General features: G+C 32.7%; 1 protein-coding gene and 1 pseudogene across 1 annotated transcript in view; both read right to left on the reverse strand.

Moving 5' to 3' along the window:
* Positions 1 to 24306, reverse strand: part of LOC134228513 (uncharacterized) — a 57576-nt gene extending 33270 nt beyond the window's left edge. Inside the window, exons 1-4 of the mRNA XM_062710172.1 lie at positions 24175 to 24306; positions 14242 to 14292; positions 9407 to 9685; positions 6740 to 6949 (exon numbers count right to left, since the gene is read on the reverse strand). Coding sequence (XP_062566156.1) covers positions 6740 to 6949; positions 9407 to 9685; positions 14242 to 14292; positions 24175 to 24190 — 556 coding nt within the window. The 5' untranslated portion in view covers positions 24191 to 24306. The remainder of the gene's footprint in view (positions 1 to 6739; positions 6950 to 9406; positions 9686 to 14241; positions 14293 to 24174) is intronic.
* LOC134228524 (uncharacterized) lies at positions 10872 to 12368 on the reverse strand (annotated as a pseudogene).
* Positions 24307 to 24637: the final 331 nt, after the last annotated feature.

A 24637-nucleotide genomic window follows, 5' to 3' on the forward strand; every position in this document is an offset into this window, starting at 1 on the left:
AGGATACACGATACGATAGGATACACGCACGATACGATAGGATACACGCACGATACGATAGGATACACGCACGATAGGACAGGATACACGCACGATAGGATAAACGCAAAACACGATAAACGCAAAACACGATACACGCAAAACACGATAAACGCAAAACACGATAGACCTGATAAACGATTTACACGATAGGATAAACGCAAAACCTGATAGGATTGTTTCAAAATACGGAACGTTTTTTGACATGACGAAAATATTATTTTGAATTTAATTTAAAGATTAAAGATTATTTAAATTAAATTATATTTTAATTTAAATACTCTCAGAGCTTCAAATCTAAACTATAAAGTAAATTTAATTATAAAAAGATCCTGAGATCTCTGAATTAATTTTACAAAAGTTGTTTTTTATTTATATAAAAATTGACAGTGATTAAATGGATTTTTATAAAATGGAGACTGTATTTTTTTTTTAATTTCTTCTCAAGTGTGTGACTTTTGAAACTCTATAAACAGATTTATTATTTTTGAATGAAAAATATACAATTTAATTTTTCTATTTAATAAATTTATCTACAACTACCAAGTTGTTTCACGGAAGAAATTTACGCAATAAATTAAATATTTGTATTAAATGTCTAAAGCTTACAATCTGCGATGTATCCAAAAATCGCAATTAAATATTCATATCTTAGAAAAAAATACAAGTTGGAGACCAGCCGAAAGAAAGGTTTAAAGAAAACGGCTTTAACAAAATTAATAAATTCAACATGATAGATCTATCAAGAACGAAACAGTTCAAGAAAACTAAATTTTCTGAATAGAAGTCTAAATAATTATTAATAACGGCGATCTGCATTAATATATGTAAACTGTGTCATGAGAAAATGAATCTGCTACAACTGCACATGTACGTTTATGTACATGTAGACATTTTACATTACAGATACTTAAAACCTCGTATTTATTAACGAACATTGAATGGTTAAATACTTTCTTCTTTAAAATACAAAATAGGAAAAATAATTAACAAATATTAAAAGAGTGAAATTCGACTTTCCGACTAAATAATTATAAATCATTGCTATTAAATTCTGAGTGTACTGTTTCTAATAATAACGAAAAATAGGTTTAATTACGCACAGGAATTATTAAACCTTAAAAATAATTTTACACTGACCCGGTAATCTCATGTAAGACATATTCGAAGTGCGATATTTTGAAAGTCCGCAACCAATTTAAACAAGATCTAACCAAACAGCCAAATATCATATTGAATTCTTAAATAAAGTTATATACGTATGGAATAAAATCGATAAATACTATAAATTGATTCGGTGTATCTATTAGTCTTGCATGGTCACGGCGGATCAGCCGACTCTTTTTGTTTTATTTTTATAGTAATATATCGTTAAAAAATATTGCGAGCTTATTCTCATAGTTTAGAATGTTAGAACTATTTCATCCGTTTCTACGATCAATGAAATTGTTTCTTAGAATTAATTTTGTCCATTTTACGTAGAAAACCCAATGACCCGAAAGTGCACGTACCATAAGTGCAGTATATGTTTTTATGTTTATTTAAAGACTTATTTACATAAACATAATGGAAACATTGTACGAAATGAAAAAGAATCAACGGAGTGAGTTTAGGAACTTCATTTCATTAAATTGATATATTTGATTTTTTTTTAACATTCAAGAGGATTTTTTAATCCATAAATCGTGCAATTATTTAATGCATTTTGAATTAAATCATTGATAAAATTGTTCAAACAAGGTAGGAACAAAATCCCAAAAATAAGTAGATGAGTTTCATTAGAACCAAGTAGTATTCGAGGTTAGTAATTGGCCCCGGGTGAGAAATCAGTACAGGTATGTTGACGGTGATCACACACACACGGGCCGAGGTTTCAGTTAGGGGAGAAGGGGGAGGGGGGGGGTTGACCGCACAGGAAGACAGTGTGCTAATTAAAGAGCTACACATACTTGTCAGTTTTCTTGGAAGGAAATGTCTTCGATTTATTTTGATTTTTGGCATCCCGATGGATTATATTTTGAGTTTATTTCCATGCCGAAAAGGTAAGCTGTTAACACCCTTCCCCGCAGTCACGCATTTTAACGCATATACCATTTCCTATTTCCAACGCAAAATCACGCATTTACCGTTTCCCCGCAATCACGCATTTTCACGCACTTTAAAAAGTTCATTTAATCTTCAATTTATTGCCAAATTCCAACCATTTTATACTTGCTTGAATCTCATAAAATTAAAAAAGTTATATTTTCTAATTAGAATATTATTCCAGAACATTATTTACGCTTAACTTTAGAGAAATTTGTACCCTGCTATAAAGAGCTTGCGGGGAAATGGTAAAGTAATATTTCTATGACGTGAGGATTCAATGTTAGTTGCAAAGCAATTCTGTAAGTTGTAAAGAGTTAAAAAACATCATGCTTTCCCCTGTACATGTATATATTATTTTTATGTTATCTAATGCCAGATAAATTAATGAAAATCTTCAATTTGATAGTAACAGCCATGGTGTGATAAATTGGGTAGAATATTTTCATTGATTATATTTTATAATTTTGATTTCTTTTATTAATTTAGACATATGTCAAAGAATTTATAATTAGCTTTAAAAATAAATTTAAAATTTGAACGTATACGACCAAAATCGTTGTTAAAATCATCTGGATCATTGTATTATGTTATAGTATATTTGTAACATCAAGATTTTAAAGAGACACTACAGCTCATTTTACGCAAAAATAAAACGACAAAAAATTTAAATGCAACTTTCTTTAATTTTCTCGCAAAGTTGAAGGTATGACCTTTCCGAAAATTATAGGTTTTAAAAGTAAATAAATCTGATTTAACCGTAAAAAAAAATGTTGTTTGTAATAGTTTTTGACGGTCCTATAAAAACAACAAAGGTACTTCCGGCTGATCTTCAATACCAGGTGTAGAGATCATTAGTGAACTAACATGCTTCAAATTTTCAGCATCGATATCATTTTCACCGTTTAATCAATTAGTGTTTAAATAAACAATCTACATAAATGTGGAAATCGAGCTGTAATGTCTCTTTAAATATAAATTGTGCATACCTGCAGGTCAGGCGCATAAAGATATTTCTAACGTTATCAGACGATAAACAAGGAAAAACAGAATATTGCATTTAAAAAAGATACATTTCAATATCTTGCTTATTATTTATTTATTTGCTTTTTGTCTACGCGAACATCGTAGCTTACCAAAAATCTTTCTCCGGTAACTCCGATTCCTTTGAGAAAATCATATTTCATAGTATTTAATTTTGACAAAATAAATCATACAATTTGATAAATTATTTTTTAAAGAAGTAGACCAGTTAATCGATCGAATTTCATTTCCGAAAAATAGAGTTACTGTTTAAATTTTGACAATTACTCTCTGCTATACCAAGTCCAAGATATAATTATTTTATTAATTTAACTAATATTTATTAATAAATCTATTTATTCATTCATGAACTATGCAATTAATTATTATTTCCTTCTACGCTTTATATTTCTTATAGTGATGAAAAAGAAAGGGATATATCTTTATTTTCTCTTTTTCGGTTGAATTAATCTTATTTTTATTTACAAAACGAAAAAGAAACTCGGAATAGCTCAGTAGTTTCTTTACATAGTAACGATAAAATGCGAGGGTTTCCGAATATACACGATAAACGCAAAACACGATACACGATAGAACCTGATAAACGATCTACACGATAAACGCAAAACACGATAAACGGAAAACACGATAGAAAACGCAAAACCTGATAAACGGAAAACACGATACGATAGGATATGATAGGATACACGCACGATACGATAGGATACACGCACGATACGATAGGATACACGCACGATAGAACACGATAGAATTATAAAGAATAACGATGCGGGTACTGTACAGCTGTACCACCTGGGCAATGATTTGAACGTTTTGAAAGAAATCCACTTCCTTATGGACATTGCACTCATCATCGTTTCTGACCGCCTTTTTTGTTAGAGGAGATTTTTCTCAATGGTTCCAACAACATTTTTAACTAATATGTATTTTTTTATGTTTCAACAGAGAATGCTTTGCGCCATCATAGATTAAGATTGATTCTTGAGAAGAAAAGTCCAAAATGTTGGAATTCTTAGAAAGTTCACGTCTCTCTGATGTCCTTTATGTTCCAAATTAGGAAATCGCAGTCAGTCTTCTTTTTCAATAATTGACATTATACGAGGGACATTTCAAAAGTTCTGGCAACTGTCTAGGAAAAGATTAACCGTTAAACGGAAATTATTGAGTTTGGCATCATTGGAAAGATCAGAAAAATATACACATATTGTGACGTTACTTTATAATTTTTATGACGTAATAACTACGGAAATGACATCAGAATATAGAATTTCTAGCATACTGAAAAGTCGCTTTTTTATCCACATGAGACGATTGTAGAAGTTCTGTCAAAGGCTTATTTGAAAAAAAATATTTCACAGAAAATTTAAATTTGCGAAGAGGTAGAGTAGGACTATGATACTGTTTATCAGCAATTCCATTATTCATTGTATGGTTTGTTCACTAGCACGGTTTATGTTATGCTATCATAACCATTCATTTTAGATTTTTATTCACATGATACAGCTGGGTTTTCGGTCTTTTATATAGCTCTCCACTTTTTGAAATAAAACATGTTCTGTATCAAACTGAAGTATATTAATGCAGTTTTCATCAAATATATTTTGAGTGACAGGACTCTTACCCTTTACGAATGAAATGTACGAAATCTTGTCCCCGAATTGATTCTGTGCGTATTTTTTCATATAAATTCAACTTCGGCGCCTCAAAACTCACCATTGCTTTTGACTTTTGAATCCAAAAATGAATATAAGTTACTCAAACATGTAAAGTCTTATTTATTTTTACATGCATTGAAATATGTGAATATGTGGAGGTACGGTGGGGTTACAACTGCGCTGCCGCCATTTTAGATTTTACGGGAAAATATGGGGCACACTAAACTTAACTTCTCTTGAGCATTCATCGATCACACAAATCTGGTTAAAACACCTGACGAATTTATGCCATCAAATTTTGTAATACAATCGCCTATATTTCTTTGTTTGTCAACTTTGTTTTTTTTCTCAGATTTAGGTCTCTTTTACGCAGAAGTTTGAGCGAGATTCGATACAACCATGCTAATTTTGACACACGCTAAAACCAATTCAGAACAAGAAGATCTCCAAAATAAAAACCTATATGATAGACTGTTGTCTATGTAAACATTCCAAAAACTGGCGTTTGCGTCCGTTAACTTGCGTTCCAGAAATGAGCAAAAGTTGTCTTGAAAATTTTAATTTGATTAATTGTGTTTTTTGTTACGTCACTTTTATGGTCAGTATGCTAAACATTCTTTATTCTGACGTCATTTTCGGAGTAATTACGACATAAAAATTATAAAGTGATGTCATAATATGTGTATATTTTTCTGATCTTTCAAATGATATTAAACTCAATAATTTCCGTAAAACGGTTAATCTTTTATCAAACAGTTGCCAGAGCTTTTGAAATACCTCTCGTATGTCAAATTTACCAAAACAAAAGCTTAATATAATGATTAAAAGTTTATATGTATCGCATCACTGTTAAGGCCTACTATGAAAAATCAACAAAAAATATAAGCCTGCAAAAAAGGGGATTTTTTAAAAACTGAATTTATTTTAATTAATCTGTTTTATTTTCACAGAACTTTAATACTTATGGAAATAGCATAGTATAACCAAGTCTCTACTGTATGAAGTTTAGTCCCATCGATGGAAAGTCACGTGATGAATACATAGTTCGTGTACTGAATGTATCTCATCAACAAAATTTCATTATCGCAAGGGCATACCTTAATTGAAATTAAAAATTCAAGCTATTAATTTTCTTCTGCATACTTTGTAGTTTCTGAAAAGTGCTGCTGCTTTGAATAGAATTTGCTTTTTTAAAGGCTATTTTGATTTTCAAGTAAATTGGTCAATGTCGAAATATATTTGACTTTTACCAAATATTTTGTGTACTTATAATATCACGCCCTCGATTTAAAGAAAGCAGCAGCACTTTTCAAGTTAAGGAAAATATTCTTTATCTATATTCAAAAAATGCTACAGATCTATGCAGTGTATGCCCTTGCGAAAAAGCGATTTTATGAGGCATCTCGATGTAAAATATAGATAGCCTGTAATTAAAAACACGACAAAATTAATAAAATACATTCTTTTGGTAGTTAATGAATAATCTCACTAAACAAAAATATACATTGGTATTTAATCGACTTTTTAAAACCTGTAAATAATACACTGTTTAATAATTAAAGGCATTTTTCATTGTTAAAAATTTCCCCAATCTGCCTCTTGCAGCACATGCAATACGTCATTTTTACCAATGTGACGTCATGTTTACAAGTTCATCGCGATCAGTGCTTTGTTTATAACCAGCTACATGGAGTTTAACTAGCAACTTTTTTAAAATGCATTGATAAGTTATATTGTTGTTTATTATGCTAATACAGTAAAAAGTTGCAAATTATTTCATTTTTAGTTATTATGAGAAATACATAAAAGTCATATTTTTGTGTGACGTCACAAACTTTTCCCATATAAATTAGGCCCCGCCATCTTTTTCAAGCCTTAACAATGCTGCGATACAAGTACACAAACTTTTTAATTACCTTCTTTCATTTTTATTTTTATTTCAAGTTCTTTTTTTTTAATTCGGTCCTCCTTTTCTTTTATTTCCCTTTCTTGTTTTTCGATTCCTGTTTCCATTTGTTTCATCTCTTGATTCATCGATGCAAGTTTTTTTCTTTTTTTGATAATTTCTTCTTCTTTTTTTGCATTTTCACATTTAAGTTCCATGAGTTCCTCGTTGTCATTATTCCCTTCGAATGAGAAAAATAAAAGTGTAAAATTCATTTGAAGCTAAACTTCATTCAGATCATAGACCGTAAACGTAAACAACAGTGTGTTATCTAGATAATTATTAATGGCTATCGTCACAAGGATAGGCGTTAACTTTTTTTTTTTTAACCATCCCCCAACAAGGTAGACTAATTATTTTTGTTGCATTAATTTTCATTGGGATAATGTGTAATTGATTTGTTGTGTTTTTTTATGAGTAAATTGTCATAAGGTACATGTATGAAGTGAAAATAAGATTTAACCTTTTAAATAGAAAATATATCAAAACTTGGTATGTAAGAGATGCTATGACAAAAGAAACAAAACCCCCCAAAAAAGGTTACCGTTCTAAATGAAAAATGATATTGTGTATTTATAATTTATCTTGGATTGTTCACATTTTACCAAATGAGAAGAAAACTTTATCGATAAATTCATATTATAAATTGTGTTATGAAGGTTTTAGTTTGTTTGTTGATTGTTTAACGTCCCTCTCGATAATGTTTGATTCATATGGAGACACCACCAATTGCTGGTGCAGGTCTGAACAAGAGGCCCATGGGCCACATCGCTCACCTGAGCACTAAGGGTAGGAAAAAGTAGAAAATGGCTTTTTATTGTAAAGTTTAAATCCAAAAGTAGTCCCATGACCAATCATTTTTAGAAAATGATTCTTAAAGAATTTTCATATATATATATATATATATATATATATATATATATATATATATATATATATATATATATATATATATATATATATATATATATATATATATATCTTGGTCGGCCATTTTGGCCCCGCCCTATATTGTACTCCTGGGGGTCATGATTTGAACAAATTTGAATCTACACTACTTGAGCATGCCTCCATATAAATATGATGAATTATGGCTTTGTCATTCTTGAGAAGAAGATGTTTAAAGAATTTTCCTATATATTTCTATGTAAAACGTTGGTCGGCCATTTTGGTCCCGCCCTACCCCCGGGGTTCATGATTTGAACAAACTTGAATCTTCACTACCTGAGCATGCTTCCATATAAATATGATGATTAATGGCTTTGTCATTCTTGAGAAGAAGATTTTTAAAGAATTTTCCTATATATTTTTATGTAAAACTTTGGTCGGCCATTTTGGCCCCGCCCTACCCCTGGGGGTCATGATTTGAACAAACTTGAATCTACACAACCTGAGCATGCTTCCATATAAATATGATCAATTATGGCTCTTTCATTCTTGAGAAGATTTTTAAAGAATTTTCCTATATACATGTATTTCTATGTAAAACTTTGGTCGGCCATTTTGGTCCCGCCCTACCCCCGGGGGTCATGATTTGAACAAACTTGAATCTACAATACCTGAGCATGCTTCTATATAAATATGATGAATTATGGCTTTGTCATTCTTGGGAAGAAGATTTTCAAAGAATTTTCCTATATATTTCTATGTAAAACTTTGGTCAGCCATTTTGGCCCCGCCCTAACCCGGGGGTCATGATTTGAACAAACTTGAATCTACACTACCTGATCATGCTCCCATATAAATATGATGAATTATGGCTTTGTCATTCTTAAGAAGAAGATTTTTGAAGAATTTTCCTGTATATTTCTATGTACAACTTTGGTCGGCCATTTTGGCCCCGCCCTACCCCCGTGGGTCATGATTTAAACAAACTTGAATCTACACTACCTGAGGATGTTTCCCCATAAGTTTCAATTTTCCTGGCACAGTGGTTCTTGAGAAGATGTTTTTAAAATATGCCACTAAATTTCCATTAATTCCTAATTATCTCCCCTTGAATAAGGGCGTGACCCTTCATTTGAACAAACTTAAATCCCCTTTACCCAAGGACACTTTGTGGCAAGTTTGGTTGAAATTGGCATAGTGGTTCTTGAGAAGAAGTCGAAAATGTGAAAAGTTTTCAGACATACAGACGGACGGACGGACAGACAACGGACGCCGGACAAAATGTGATCAGAAAAGCTCACTTGAGCATTCGGCTCAGGTGAGCTAGAAATTTATACCTATACTCGCGATCGGCACTCAAGCCATTGAGCAGTAAGGTACATTTTTTCGTGCCAGCACCTACTGCGACATGGCAACTTGGTTTATAACCGGTCTCCAAGTCCCCAATGGATTAGAATCCACGACGTAAGGATCATTTCCCTTTTCTTCGACTCTAGATTGGAAACTCTAACTACTGCGCCATGAGGGTGACAGAAACTTTTTTTGTAATAAAGGAATATCTGTTTCATTTTACATATCCATTCAAAATAGTTTTTAGTTTTAAATTATTGATGATACAAGTAATGAATCCGTCAAAAAGGTAGCAATTATTTAATCTGATTATCCTTTCCGATAAGACTATTGACCATTTTGAAAACATATGACTAAGAGTAAATGTAGTAACAAAATGTATGCATAATATATTGTAAACCTTTTGCATTATTCAAATCTTTGAGATAATCTAAAGTTCTCTCACTTGCAAATTTTTCCTCTTTTTCTAGAACTTTCAAGGATTCAGCTTTGACATTTATATCAAGCTGAGTTTTTCTGATGCTTTTCTGATGATTCTCTATCTTTTCTTTTTCAGATAAAATGGTTTCCTTAATGTTTTGAATGTCTTCCTGAAGTACATTTATAACTTTTCTGCTCTCTTCAAAATCATAGTCTTCGTCTGTATCCCCATCGTCCTTGTCTTTGTCTCTCATTAACCCTGGAACAATTACAATGAATTTTTGAAAAAAAAAATTATATATATATATTTTTTGTAATTAAAATAGTATTTCTTTTTAAGAAGAAATTTTTGAAAGGTTAAATTAATCAAAATACATCCAACTAATTCCTTAAGGAAAACCTTGAAGTTTATTCAACGACCAAATAAGATATTCTTTAGACAGAAAAACACAATAAAATTTAAATTTTAAAAGTCAGCCGTCGATTGTAAAAGTAAGTCTCTTCATAAAACTCCTTTAGGAGGCCTACTTATACAACTTCCGGTGCTAAGTTGTAACTTCGATAGTGAGTCCAGGTGAAAGTCCCAAAACAAAATACAATGTACTGGGATATACATTTCTCTTGTGCTAATTATAAAAGCACATAGAGTACTTTCCCTAGTAATCTAAATTTTAGAAGATTTTTTTATATTTTCACAAACGTCTCTGCAATGAGTATTCAAAACTTAAAAAGAGAACCTCAAAATTTGGAATACATAAGAGGTGGAGTTATCATAACACCCAAAGCTTTTTCACACATTAGTGAACAAAGTAGTCCCAAAGAGAAATCGCAGGGATTGCTGTGACTGCTAAGTTTGATTACTATATCAGTCTTAAACAGTCCTTTACTTCAATATATATATATATATATATATATATATATATATATATATATATATATATATATATATATATATATATAAAGATGAGTCTGGGCGTACAAAGATTTATTTGCAATGCACAGTGAATAGCTCAACTTAAAGCAGAATAAAAACACAAAGAACATACATGTGAATGTACATGTAACCTCCCATGTGTGTTAAATTATACAAAGTATATAGACTGCAGTAATACTACTGGTGGGGGTGGGTGGGTTTTGCGAATAGCACAAGTAGCTCGTAGTTATCAATTGCTCAAAGGCGCACTAAAAAAGGCGCTCAAGTTAACATAATGACGTAACAGCATAACATAACTGCATGAGTAAAAAAGACGGAAAAACTATTTCCGTAAACCTCATTCATTTACAAGAATTAACATTTTACTTCAATATATATATAAAAGATGAGTCTGGGCGTACACAGATTTATTTTCAATGCACAGTGAATAGCTCAACTTAAAGTAGAATAAAAACACAAAGAACATAGATGTGAATGTACATGTAACCTCCCAGACCCATGTAAATAATGTTTGAAAGAGAAGAGGGGGAGTAAAACCTCAAATAACCCAAAACTCCCCTAAAGACTGAAAGGTCGTCCTCTACCAAACTGGTACATTTTTTCGAACTTTTGGTCAGTGTTAGACTCTAAGTAGCGCAGATAGGCGTTGCTCTTCCAGAAGCCTAGTTCCTGTATCAACTCGCCTTGTAATCCTTGTTAGAAGGCCCAAGTGGCCCCTCCCCTTCGAAAGGAGTGCCCAGTTATATCCACTCCAGGCAAGACTCTCCGCAGTCGCGACAGAAACCAGCTATAAGACAGGGGTTCACCGTTTGCCTTCTGTAGGAGGGGTGAGGTGTCCGACGTTAAAGGGTTAATGAAGAGCAAATGAAATAAGCTGCGCAAGGCACTGGCTGGGCACAGTGGGTGACCATGCAATTCAGGAAGTGTAACTTGAAGTTGGTGCTCTCGGAATTGCAGGGTCTTAGTCCAATTCAGGGATAACAAGAAGCCCTTGGCATGTGGGCTTATATTTTGAATACACAAATCACGGTCTGGAACACAGATAGGTCCCTGAGATAAGAAGTTTCCAGGCCGCAGAAGTCCGAAGAAGGCGATAAGGCATGCCGTCTAAAAGGACAAGTCCTCCTTCAGATCTAAACATAGGGAACTCTTAATCAGTAAAAGATGTCTAGGCTGAATAGGTGTCGCTGCTCCCTGGGCATCACCAAGTTCACGTTTTGCTCCCTTCAGGGTTTGCTGAATGGACCACACTCCATGAATAGGGTCATCTAAATCATTAGCACAATGTAAATGTTTCACAATGTTCAGGTAATTCTTGATGATACTATACTTAAAGGACTTCATATCCACCAAGTATGCAATGTATAAGATAATCTGCTCAGGTGCTGCTGGTACTCTAGGTAAGTTAACTTTAGCACAAAAGTCCAGATAGCAGGTAAGTTGGGCTTGGTAAGTTTTCTTTGTGCTAACCGCCCATCCCTGGGTCCTCAGGCGACTGGCTGCCATGCGCAGTGCTTGACGAAGCTCGGCCCCATCTACAATAAATAAAAGCAGGTGACATGTGTGAGACCAGTGCTTTTACTGTGAAAAGTACAATGTATGACCCATCAAATGGTAATATTTCATAGAGCTTAGTGAGCATGTAAGGTTCACTTAAACGCTAAATCACATCTGCTATTGTGTTCAGTTTACCCTTTACATAGGATGCATAGACACTAAAGTTATAAAATGCTTGAGTCCAGAATAAGCTTCTGAGCCATTCCATAATAAAAGTATTTCTGCTGGAACCTTTGTTTATGTATGCTTTAGCAGTAGTATTGTCTGTGTACACTATAACTTTTTTGTTCGCAAGCAGAGGTGCCCAACGTTGTAATGCTAGGATTATAGCCACAGTTTCCTTGGTATTAATATGTTTGTCTGCGACTTCTGGCACGGCCAGTGTCCAGTTCACATAAAAGTAATCACCGCTAAAGTAGCCGCCGCCTCCTGCATTGCAAGCATCCGTCATCAAGGAACGAACAGGACGTGTCTCTAAAAAATGCACTGTTCCGTTGAATATGGGGAGGAACGCTATCCACCACTCCAAGTCTTTTCGAAAACAATCCAAAAGTACTTTGTCCGATTGGCGGTGTAAGGCATTTTTAGCGTTGATCACACGACGTAGAAAGGTTTGCAAATAGCACAAGTAGCTCGTAGTTATCAATTGCTCAAAGGCGCACTAAAAAAGGCGCTCAAGTTAACATAATGACGTAACAGCATAACATAACTGCATGAGTAAAAAAGGCGGAAAAACTATTTCCGTAAACCTCATTCATTTACAAGAATTAACATTTTAGTAGTCCCGCAACCGACCTAGAGCAGTCCAACAGCAGGCCGAGAAGGGTCCCGTATCAGTCACAGAATAGTCCCCTGGACTACATTCTTGGGCTGCTTTGATGTCAGGTTCGGTCTGGTGGGTACTGTATATAAACCGGCCGTTAACTATCGAACAATGCAAGTATCGGTTAGAAAACCTGCCACTGGATTATACATCATCTCTCACACACACTCCCAAATACACATACACTGACAAATATGGTCCATGCTTTAGAAAAAAAAGGGATCGTTGTATTTAATTCTGTACATTGCCCCTTTCGCCTTCGTTGCAATTAGACGAATTTAAAACAGGGAATTTAAAGAATCTTAAGAAAGGATTTTTTTCTCTGGATAAAACTAAAAGAAAAAAAAAACACAGAAGGTTTTTGCCATGGCAAGACCGTCTTTCGTCCTTTCTGTCACATCAAAGATGGTAAATATGCATTCACAACACAGCATGACCTTAAGCTGTGCAATACATATAACGTGATAATACGTAATATCGCGAGTACCTTGCAGTTACTTAACTTACTACCGCTCTTTTGCAGGGGAGTCGAGAAAGCTCAAATCTCACGAGATTACCTGGGGTACATGACATTCTTTACAGTAGGGACAATCGAATGATTTGAACAATTTTATACCAAAATTACAATGTATTGCAGAGTATTGAACTCCAAATAGTAGATTGTCAAATAAGAAAAGTTTAGATTATTTTATCAGCTTCAAAATGCAATGATTTTTAATAAAAATTTAATAAGAACAGCCCGTTTAGTTAAAAATATCGTTAAAAATGTAACATTTTAGGATTATCTCCTCTCAAAAATTAATTTGGCTGGTTCAGCGATTCAACAAACGTTTCCTACCTCCATTGCGAAAGAGTTCCGCTAAGTAAAGTAATCGCGATATCAAGTATTGAGTCTTACATTAATGAACCTAAGAAGGGAAAGTCTGTATCCTTTCATTGATTAAATGCAAATTAGCCAAAGTTTTTTTAGTAAGAAAAAGTCATAAAACCATTTTTTTTACCCTACTAATAAACTCAAATCATTCTAAATGATTATTAGAATTGTTTGTTCTTTCCCTATTAATATCTTCTTACATGTATATATTGAACGAACGTTGGTTTTATTTATTTTTGAGTCATTCGAGGTAGCGATAAAGAAACAATAATGCATGAAATAAATGACTCATTATCTAAATTTTCCATGTCCAACATGTCAACCCCCACCATGTCAATTCTTTATAATTGATATATACAGTGGATTTTAAGTAGTCGGACCATTAACAATTTTTTTAAAGAAAAAGTAACCGAGCATAACTTGAAACTATATTTTAAAAAAAGTCAATTTTTTTCTTCTGTAAACCAAACTCTTGCCTTTGTCTTTTATTTATCAAAGTTGATGTTTTTTTAATTTACTGGTTTGGTTTCTTAAAGTATATTTTCACATATATTTTAGCAAATGGTTATAGAAATAGTAAGAACAATATATTTCTCAAAAACGGAGAGCATTCAATGTTATACTCACGTTTTCCCAGCTTGTAGAGTAGAGGAATGCCAGCGGCCAGAGCTGCTCCAGCTGTTGTTAGGATAACAAAACTTATACATTATTACTTAGGTTTCAATTAGAATTTAAAGTAAATCAATGAACCTTTTAAAAGAATTACAATTGTCAACATTCCTTAGAACCCTTTTTATTGCTAAACAACTTACCCAGGTCATTAAATATTTTCAAATCTTTTCTTGGTTCAGTAAGAATTTAAGCTAAATTAATGAGCCTTTTAAGAAAATTGAAACTGTGAAAATCCCCCAAAGCCATTTTCTTTATTGCTAAACAGCTTTCCAGGGTAATAAAACATTTGTAAAGCTTGTTATTTTTTTTAGCTTCGAAAGGTTTTTTTTTCTCAATAAACATTTTAAAAATGTTAACCGTCGAAAATAATTTTAATTTCCATCGTAATATTTTACAAATGTTGAAAAATATTTTCAGACAGCATTTATTGAAATTTTTAATGAATCTCTCCATCTAATGTTTCTGAATTAAAAAAAAGATTTTAAATGGCATGACTTCTTCAAAAACATTAAGCAGTTCTATATTACATATCAAAAATATATTCATACATCTGAAAAGCATTTTTTTTTTAAAATAAAGCATTGTATGGTTCGTATCTTTCACATTTTGACAAAATATTTGACAACATTCTATATATTGCTTATGATTAATAGTGAAATTCTCTCTGCCAAGGTCATGGTTTTATTTTAAACATTACACAAGACGTTCTCTCCTCCTTCAATTGAAGACTATTATAACTGTTATATTTAATGGAAAAAGAAACGCATAATAGCATAATAGCGAAAAATTTTAAACTATGTGACCGAAAATTATGAAAATTGGTCAAATGTGTATTTTGATTACTGTGCACTAAAATTGCTGGTCAAAATTACTCAACCATGAAATGTATGGCGTCACGTAGGGGAAGTGATAAAAAGCCAAATACACGTGCATGTTGATGATGGCAATTTTGTGATCACATTTTGTAGTGACAAGAGATGCATTAGAGTTATAGACATCGTTTTCCGGTATTTGCAGTCAGTAAAAATTTCTTGTAATCATGATATTGTTGACGGAAGTTACATGGGGTCTAGTAATTGAGTTGCATAACTGAATAAAAAGGCAACAACATGTTGTGCAGTTTGTTTTTAACTTCTCAATCAAAAAAGGTTTTTCGGTTGTCAGAGAATAACTTAAAATGTTTCCAACCAACCATGACGTTGACGTTGGCGCGTAACAACGTCACATCAAGAGAGGGCTTTTCATCATGCAACCTCGGTTACTGTCAAGTCATTATCACTGAAACCGATATTTTTACAGCAGACAATCATACTCATATTTTCACCCTAATACTGACAGAAACTCTCTGCTCTAATTTGGTAAGTAAGCTTGGCAACTTTTCGTCGATTTTACTCTCACACGCGCACGTACGCGCCATATGCGTAACGTTTTTTGGCATGTTCACGCTGAGAAAATGTAGCCAGTGTTTGTCAAGACTTCCTTACAAACATTCACAAGTACCAAATCAGCTAGATTCTATAAATTCTATCCTAAATCGAAAATTCGTGAGATACATTTGGCGGGGGGATTTGTTGGCTTTGGAATAACACAGCTACTTTCAACCAGTTAGACTACCGTCGGAAGGCTTGAATGATAATCCTATGAGAAAGATAAATGTTCCAGTGAACTCAATGCTCAAGAAAATCAAGGCTGTTACTGATGCGCAAGGGAGATGATGAGAATTTTTGTTTTAATTTTTGGGGGTATCGACATATCAATTTCAGTAACTCAGGAATTATAAGTCAAAGTCACACAAGATTTCGGTTACTTGTTGTTTAAAGGTGGATTAAATTGTTTGATAACAATACTCGAAAACATATTGGAAATAAAAGTTTTAATTTTATTCAAAAGTTGATTATGCGTTTCTTTTTCCTTTCAGTATATTTTTATTGGTACTTCTTTGTTAATTATTATTATTTTTTAAAGACATTCATGTCCTTTCCATCTTGATTGAATTAGTTATTATGTAAATGTTGTGAAAATGAACTTAGGACATTGAATTTAATTTTTTTCCTTTTAAGTACTGAAGGTTTTATAAAGTCTTGCTACAACATTTTGTAATGTTAATTTCAATATTTTTCAAAATAGCATAATCGTCATGGCTCACCATTTTTTTTTAGCTAAGAAAATTTCTGAAAAATGAATTATTTAGAATATAAAGAAAAAAGTGCGTTTAAATACAAAATCCGATGTTGTAAAAGTTCTCCAAAATTATAACCTGGAATTATTATTATTATAACCCTTTCATTCTTGCAGAGTTAACTTGAATATGTACTCAATAAAAAGAAGAAAAGAAAAACGTCAAATAACCGAATAAATATTTAAATGTAATAAAAAAAATTACATTGACCATTAAATAGTTATAAATTAAAGACTATCGCAGAAGAAAAGAGTCTTTAAAATTTGCTTAATGATGGTTCACTGGTTGTTTAATGGCAAGCTAAAGAAGTTCATTCCTTTAAAGCCACCATTAAATTGAAGTTTCCACGTGCTTAATGTCAAAACTTCATTAAACCATGTAACCCGCCTTGGCGCAGTGGTTAGAGCATCTGCTCTAAAATAAGAATATGATCCTTACATATGCACGCGCGTGTTGGAATCCACTGCGGGACGACAAAACCGGATCTTCGGATCACACGTAAAAACAGAGGTTCTGTGTTGCAATTTAGGTGTTGGTACAAGAAAGATCACTCAATGTTCAATGACCCTGAGTGCCGAATAAAGGTTAAATTTGCTGTCCTCCCTCGGCAAATGTGGTGGCGCAATATCGTTTTTAATATTTCATAATTTTGTTTCGCTTATTCTAACATGTGTAGAAACCTCAAGTGATTTATTTTGATAACCTGCTGTCCATCCGTCTATGTGTCTCTCTGTCTGTCTGTATACTTTTCACATTTTAAGCTTTTTCTCAAGAGCGAACCGATCAATTTTGACAAATGTTAGAACAAAGCATTCCGGGATAAAGTAGAGTTTAGACTGTTAAAATAACGGCCAAATCCCCTTACAAGGAGAAGAGAATCAAGAAAATACAAAAATATGGGTCATAAATGGTGTCATAAAAATTTCTTCTGCAGAACCACTTGTCAAGAAAAGATTAAACTTATCTAGAAGCATAGCGGGAAAGTATAAATTTTGAATGTTCAAATTATGGGCACCGAAGATAGGATGTGGCCACATTAAGAATCAAAATGTTACATTGAAATATATAAGGGAAAAATCAAAGCATTTCTTTCAAGAGACACTTGGCCAGAAATGCAGAAACTTATGTGGAATACTTTTTTGGTGTAGGGAAGATTCTAAATTGTTCAAATCACCTTCCCCTATGGAAGGTCGGGATGACATTAACGAATCAAATTGTTGCCTTGAAATATATAGGAAACATTTATATATATAAGCCTACAAACCAGGAAAGTTGAACCTTACATCTGTATGTTAAAGCATGCAGGGGTAATTTAGATTCTTAATTGTTCAGTTCATGGCTTTCAAAGTTAGTGTGGTGTCACAATAGGAAATCAAGGTTTTACAATGAAATATATAGAACCAAAACCTTCTTTTCCAAGAAACACAGGTCCAAAGAAGGTGAATTTTCTGTGGAAGCTTTCTTAGTTAGGGTAAATTATTTACTGATCAAATCATGGCCCTCAGGGATGGGGTGGGTCCACAATAGGTAATCGAAGATTTTACATTAACATATATAGAATTCCATCGGCATCGAAAGCAAGTTTTTTGACTTGCCTAGATAGCCGAGCGGTCTAGCGCGCTGTTCCTGCACTGCTAGGAGACAGATTCCTAAGGTCGAGAGTTCAACCCCGGGCTGGGGCGGAAGTGGGTATCCATGTAAAAGTGAATTTCTTTGTGCTTTCTATATTAATATTTCTTCACTTAGGGCAGTTATGTTAGTTTAAGAGTTGTTGTAAAATGTGCTTTATAAATAATAATTAATTTCATTACAACATGTATTGGTAACAATCCTCTGTTAAAACTAATGTCCAAATAACTGTATCTCACTTCTATTCTCAATGACCGTGTAGTGTAGGGCAGCGCCGCGAGAATTCCATCGGCATCGAAAGCAAGTTTTTTGACTTGCCTAGATAGCCGAGCGGTCTAGCGCGCTGTTCCTGCACTGCTAGGAGACAGATTCCGAAGGTCGAGAGTTCAACCCCGGGCTGGGGCGGAAGTGGGTATCCATGTAAAAGTGAATTTCTTTGTGCTTTCTATATTAATATTTCTTCACTTAGGGCAGTTATGTTAGTTTAAGAGTTGTTGTAAAATGTGCTTTATATATATATATATATATATATATATATATATATATATATATATATATATATATATATATATATATAATGAATTAATTACAGTTAAAACAACCATACATTTCTTTCTGTGCCAAGGTGATTCTGAGTAAGGTAAAGGATTTTTTTAAAATTTACAAATGTCTGTTTACGTATTGCATTAATACACTGGTATTTTAAAATTCTAATACAAATGGAAACATTAGGGGTGTCACCGCGTCACAACTAAACGGCACGTTTTAAAGTCTAAATTCTTAGAAAGAAAAACGACAAACGCATTAAAACGCATCTATAAAAGCATCCAATGGCCTATTATTTTTAAAAGACAACAATTTTCGACATTTTGATAATTATCCATCCATTAACAATTTGTTGGTTGTCTTTTCTATTACAACAAAATGTTACCGTGCTTGAAGCATTTGTACATTTAATATTTTAGCATCGTTCTACATTCATTTATGTACTTAATGCATTATGGGGATATTTCATGGATAAAGTAACAGCTAAGTTATAATAATAGAAATATAAATATAGTAAATACTTTTTGCAATGAAATAATTTATTTTCAAACACGATATCTTAGTTATTTAATTTAAAAAGTGTTAATCCTTACCATCAAAAAGAAAAGTCCCTTCACTTCGGAGTTCCGAATGACAATGAAGACTAAACGATAAGTGAACGGTGAACGCAAAGTAAACGAAACGAAGATCAAACGGTGAAAGTTTTTTGAACGGTGACCGCGAGCGCGCGGTGAACTGTGAACGGAGAGCGAGCGGTGAACGCACGCTGAGCGAACGGTTAGCGAACGGAAAAAATGGGAAAGTTTAACGTTTCAGGGAGTGTGAGACACCGAAGTGATAAGACTTACTTAAAGTTGGCTCCTGATTTCACCTGTGATAGTGGTTCATCTTCTAATCATTTCAGATCATTCATTTATAAGGCACAACATGTGGACTCTTAACATTGAATATCTTAACGGAATTTTCTTGGACTTTTCAAAATTATCAATGAATGCATAGAAATGGCTTCATTTAATCTTAATTTACTTTCAAACATCTACATTTAGTAGTCCATATATGCACAGCAATATTTTTCCAGACATGAGACAAACAGTAGAACTAAAATCGTATTTGCTTAAGATATTATACAGTTCACTTTGAATTCACCCCGTTTAAAATTCGCCCACGCCAGCCTAGGGCAAATGGGGCGAAAAGTAAACGGGGGCGAACATTTCCCTGTATACAGTAGTAAGCTATATGTCGTGAACTTTAGAGATAAAGATTTCTTAAAATCTACATTTAAAGATTGATGTGAGGTCGTAGAAATGAATCCGAATATGCCAAAGTTTAATATAAACAAACTCTTGTCGTTTCTGGGTGTATAAAATAGAAAAGAAAAGAAAAAAAAATGTTTCCAAAAATATATTTTTCCTAAGTGTTATTGATAACTGTCTATTTTTATCTAACACAAATACACGAGGTCCCTTTCCTTAATTTCATGTTGTTTTCCTTTAGAGCTCTAAATACAAAATACCACAGAATCTGAAAATCTGTTTCTCATTTGGATTTCTTATATGAAAAAAATAGTTAATGGTAAGATAAAAGAAATCTTTATTATAAACGTATTCTTTTATTGTAAATCTTTCTTACTTAGGTAGAAATGTTCTATTTAACCTGCATATGTAGAGTTTAAGTATTCTAGTTGATTTGATATGCAAAAGTGTGCTCTATACGTACGAACAATTACATGTACGAGGCAAACTATTAAAAAAAAATTGATAATAGAAACCTTTCAAAGGTATCGTTTATATTTTTTATTTGCAAATTCAATCGTCGATACAATTACCCTGTAAGCAAATACATTTTTTGCCGAGTTGAAAGTTGACCGATTCTTTTCAAGCAAATTGATTTTCACAATGAATTTTCTACGGACTTTTCCTTTTACCCGATCGCCATGTAACCTAATCCAACCTCTAATGAAGGAATTCTGTTCTTACTCTGTTCAAAATGTATATTGTTTAAGTACTATATTTAATGAATTGATTACAGATCATTATCTTATTTCCTTTTAAGGATTATTGATAAAATGTCTATGCAAATATATGATTTATATACAATTGTTCTTCTAAATATAATTCTATTCATCAAATGTCTCAATTTTAAAGTCCATAAAAATCTTTTTTGGCTAATTTAAAACGGGGCAAACTTGTTTACAGATGTGAAAGGGCGAAAATAACACGGGGCGAAAATACCCTGTATACAGTATAATGTCATATTGTAAAGGCTAGTAGATTATTTGGTTGTAGCCTTAATTAATATACTCGCGTGGGCTGTTTTCGTTTCTTTTGATTCAGAAGAATTATGTAATGTGACTAGTCAGCATGTTTTACAAGTCAATTTGTCATTAACTCTATATTTTGTTACAAGCCCAGCCAATTAATTGTTACATAAGTAAATGTTATATGTAATGTAGCTTTAGTTCTAGTCATTTGTTAGTTCAATAAATGACATTTTCACTCATTTGTGTTTTTTTTATAATTTGTATACGAGATTAAGCATAAACGAGCTGCAAAAAGCCAGAATTGTCTTTTCTTATTACAGAAAAATGTGTGGATACAGTGTATAAACATTTTCTTATACTTCGCCATTTTATGACCGCATGGGGTCCATTTCCAATCACGAAAACCTATTCAACAGACTGTACGTCAAGTTAAGGTGTATTTGAAATTCAAATAACAAATTTTTAATATCATATATATCCATACTGAGTTCTTAACTACATAAAAATCCTTACATTAGTCGAACAATGATACAGTGGTATATAGCTTGTATCCAGTAACTGTTCTTTGAAGCCTCTTACTTCACTCATCATCAAACTTTTCACAGCAACGAAAGAGAAACTTCAGGATATATAAATTTGAAATGGGTGTTAATCTTTCTAGATACTTGAAAAGTCCAAAGAATTTGAGAAAAATTTAAATCACAAAATGTTTCAAATTGAGAAAAAAAAAAACAAAGACATATTGATTTTTATCACATTATCAACAATTCCCCATGATGAATAAAATTCCAAACTCTCTGACATCATAAAAAGCTGTTATTTCAAATCAAAAGGAACTAACTGCTCTTATTACTAATAGACTAGACATTTTTATAACATTTTAAAAGATTATTTGAATGTACAAACAAGTAATCTGAAGTTTATATTGCAAAGATGCCGAAGTTTCTGATAGACAAATGAATGTGTATGTGTTTTTAGGGGGACATTTTTACTTACAATCTGTTAGTCTGGTGTTAGGTACTAGGTACTCACTTCTTAGCAAACCTATTTGTGATTTAAAGTATGTCACTCGTCAGCTTTTAAGAAAAATTCAAGCAGAACTTTTTATCATAATTTGATTTTTATAACATATATAATTCAAACAAATATAAGCATTCAATGAAAAAACTACTACCAAAATTCACAAAGAAGCAAGATTTATAAGGGACTTTTTTCTAGTGGTGGAAGGATATTTAGCAGAAAATTCTGCAAATCTACACATTTATCAAATTTGATATCTTGGAAATTAGCATTACAGGCTTTTACTCAGAGAATATTTTCTAGGAATATTAAATATAGGTCTCAGTTTAAATAAGGACATAAACCGCAGGGTAATCTTTTGAGGTGTAAAAATTTATTTGTCTTTCCATTTTTTTTATTATTCCTTTCTAACTTTTATAATCAACTTCCAACAAGATATAACCAATATCCCATTTGATTTTGTCAAACAATTCAGAAGCTATTGAAGCTCATATGACGATACCCCCCTTAAGTGAAAGTCGAAAACTCATTGTCTTTTATGCCTATTCCGTGCATCTGTCAGAGCCTTATTTTTCCTTTGCATGGAATTCTTTAAAGTGTTTATCTTTCAAACCCTGGGTATATTGGGAATTGTAACCACGCCAAAACATTAGTCAAACGACGTGCGCATGCGCTAGTGAGAGGAAGATAACAGTAAGTTGACCAGCTAAAAAAAAACCCTAATTGCGGAAGTGTTTACTTTCATTTTTCTTGTGAATGTAATGAGTAATGATTATCATAGTCTACTGTAAAAATGGCGGTTTTTTATGGTAGTAAGATGGGGATTTTTGAGATGCCAGGGCGAATAAACCGCCCGTAACATGACTCTGTTTTGCATTAACGTCATCGTAAATGTTGATTGAAAACCATTCCAGGCTTTCTATCACAAAGGATAACAATTTTTATTGGGGAAAATTTACAAGAAACTGGTTAGTTACCCCTTGTTGTCATTTTCATAAAAATAGGCAATTCGAAAACCAGACCCAACGGAACTTCCGTAAATTGTACCACGATTGCAAGAAATTCATATCGTCTCTAACTATTAAAAACTATGTCTATACCTCAGGTGTATCAAATGGTGCAACAAGATTTCTTCACAAATTCGCCATCATCAAATTGCCAGAGTTTTGGGCTTTTTGCGTTTTCCCTACGTGACGTCATACAGTTTACATTTGAGTAATTATGAACGCTAATTTTGGTACCAATTTTCGTAATTTCCGGTCATGCGGTCAAAAAGTTTTCGAAAATTATGCTACGTTGCGTTTCTTTTTCCTTTCAGTATATTTATTTAGAACAAATTTTACACCGTCCCTCAACAATCTTTGCTGAGAAACGAAGATATATTGAAGAAGTCAAGATAATGTTTACACCGGTTTTTGCCTGAAAATCGCATATTTTGAACAATGTTTCAAAAATTACATCATAAATTACATCATTTTCTTTCATTATTTTAAACTACTAAGATACTTGTGAATATATATACAATTTGACGCCTGAACAAAGATAAACACAACAAAGGCTAACTATGATGATAAACGGAGCTACGGAACAGGAGGTTGCAATTGCATTTAGGGTACATCAGTCGGCTTTGCAGCGGTTTAACATACGTCTCCACCAGTTAAGAACACGGATAACAGATCGAAATCTGGCCGTCAACAGGCAACCACACCTAGAAAGGACCGCCAGAACCCCACCCCCCTTCAGTAATCGATTCAGAACTGCTGCAGAAACTGCTGCTACATGTGCTGGTTGAAAACATCATTAAAACAGTGCACAAGTTGTTCTAAAGAGACTGAGAGACGATGGTATTCGTCCACGATATCTGTACATTAGAAACCCACTAGCATTGAGGCGTCGCACAGTACATATTGTTATGCCCCTTAAATTTGGGGGCATGAAAATGACATTAATTTGATTTTTCAATTTCAACATAGGATATGTTCGATTTTTATCAAAACACACTCTCAAATCACTTCAATAAAATAATATTTAAACTGAAAACTTATATTATCATATTGATCTGAATATGCGGTTTTTTTTTGTTGAGTATTTATTGATGGATGGCGTTTTATCTATTGACAACAGTCATTTCTTATCCTTATAAAGAATAAAAGGATTGTGAACACTCTAAAGGAAAAATAATTGCACTGAAAACGATCATTTTTGAAAATTAAGAAAACGAGGTCCAATAGATCATGAAAAAGAAATGACTTACCAATAATGAAAGCCATGGCAGTAAGAAGTTAGGAGAGATCAGGAAAAGTCGTCAAGATGAAATTGTTCTAGATTTCCTTAAAATAAAATACAGGTATAAATAAAAAATCTATTCAAAAGCTATATTTTTTTTAAATTTTATATTTAATTTGATACATCAGATTCATTTAAACAAGTAAAATCGTTATCGCAGCACTTTTTTTAAATGTAAGAATATCTTATCTTTTCGTAAATATTTATTATTTATGATGTAAAATTTCCCTATCGTCTGCATATCGTGTGATTATCTTCGATACAAAGGTATTTAAAACTCAAGAGCAATATCAAGGTCAGTTTTTTCACATGATTTTTAAAAGACATGAAGTTCTTTAACCCGTTACAAGATCGAAAATTCTTTTGCAATGATTTCTAGTAAGTTTTCTTTTTAAAATATATCAATGATATGAGTTTATCAATCTTAAAGT

The sequence above is a fragment of the Saccostrea cucullata genome, unplaced genomic scaffold (assembly GCF_032062105.1).
Source record: "Saccostrea cucullata isolate Sc308-1 unplaced genomic scaffold, CSIRO_AGI_Scuc_v1 ctg213, whole genome shotgun sequence".
In the NCBI taxonomy this organism is placed as follows: Eukaryota; Metazoa; Mollusca; class Bivalvia; order Ostreida; family Ostreidae; genus Saccostrea; species Saccostrea cuccullata.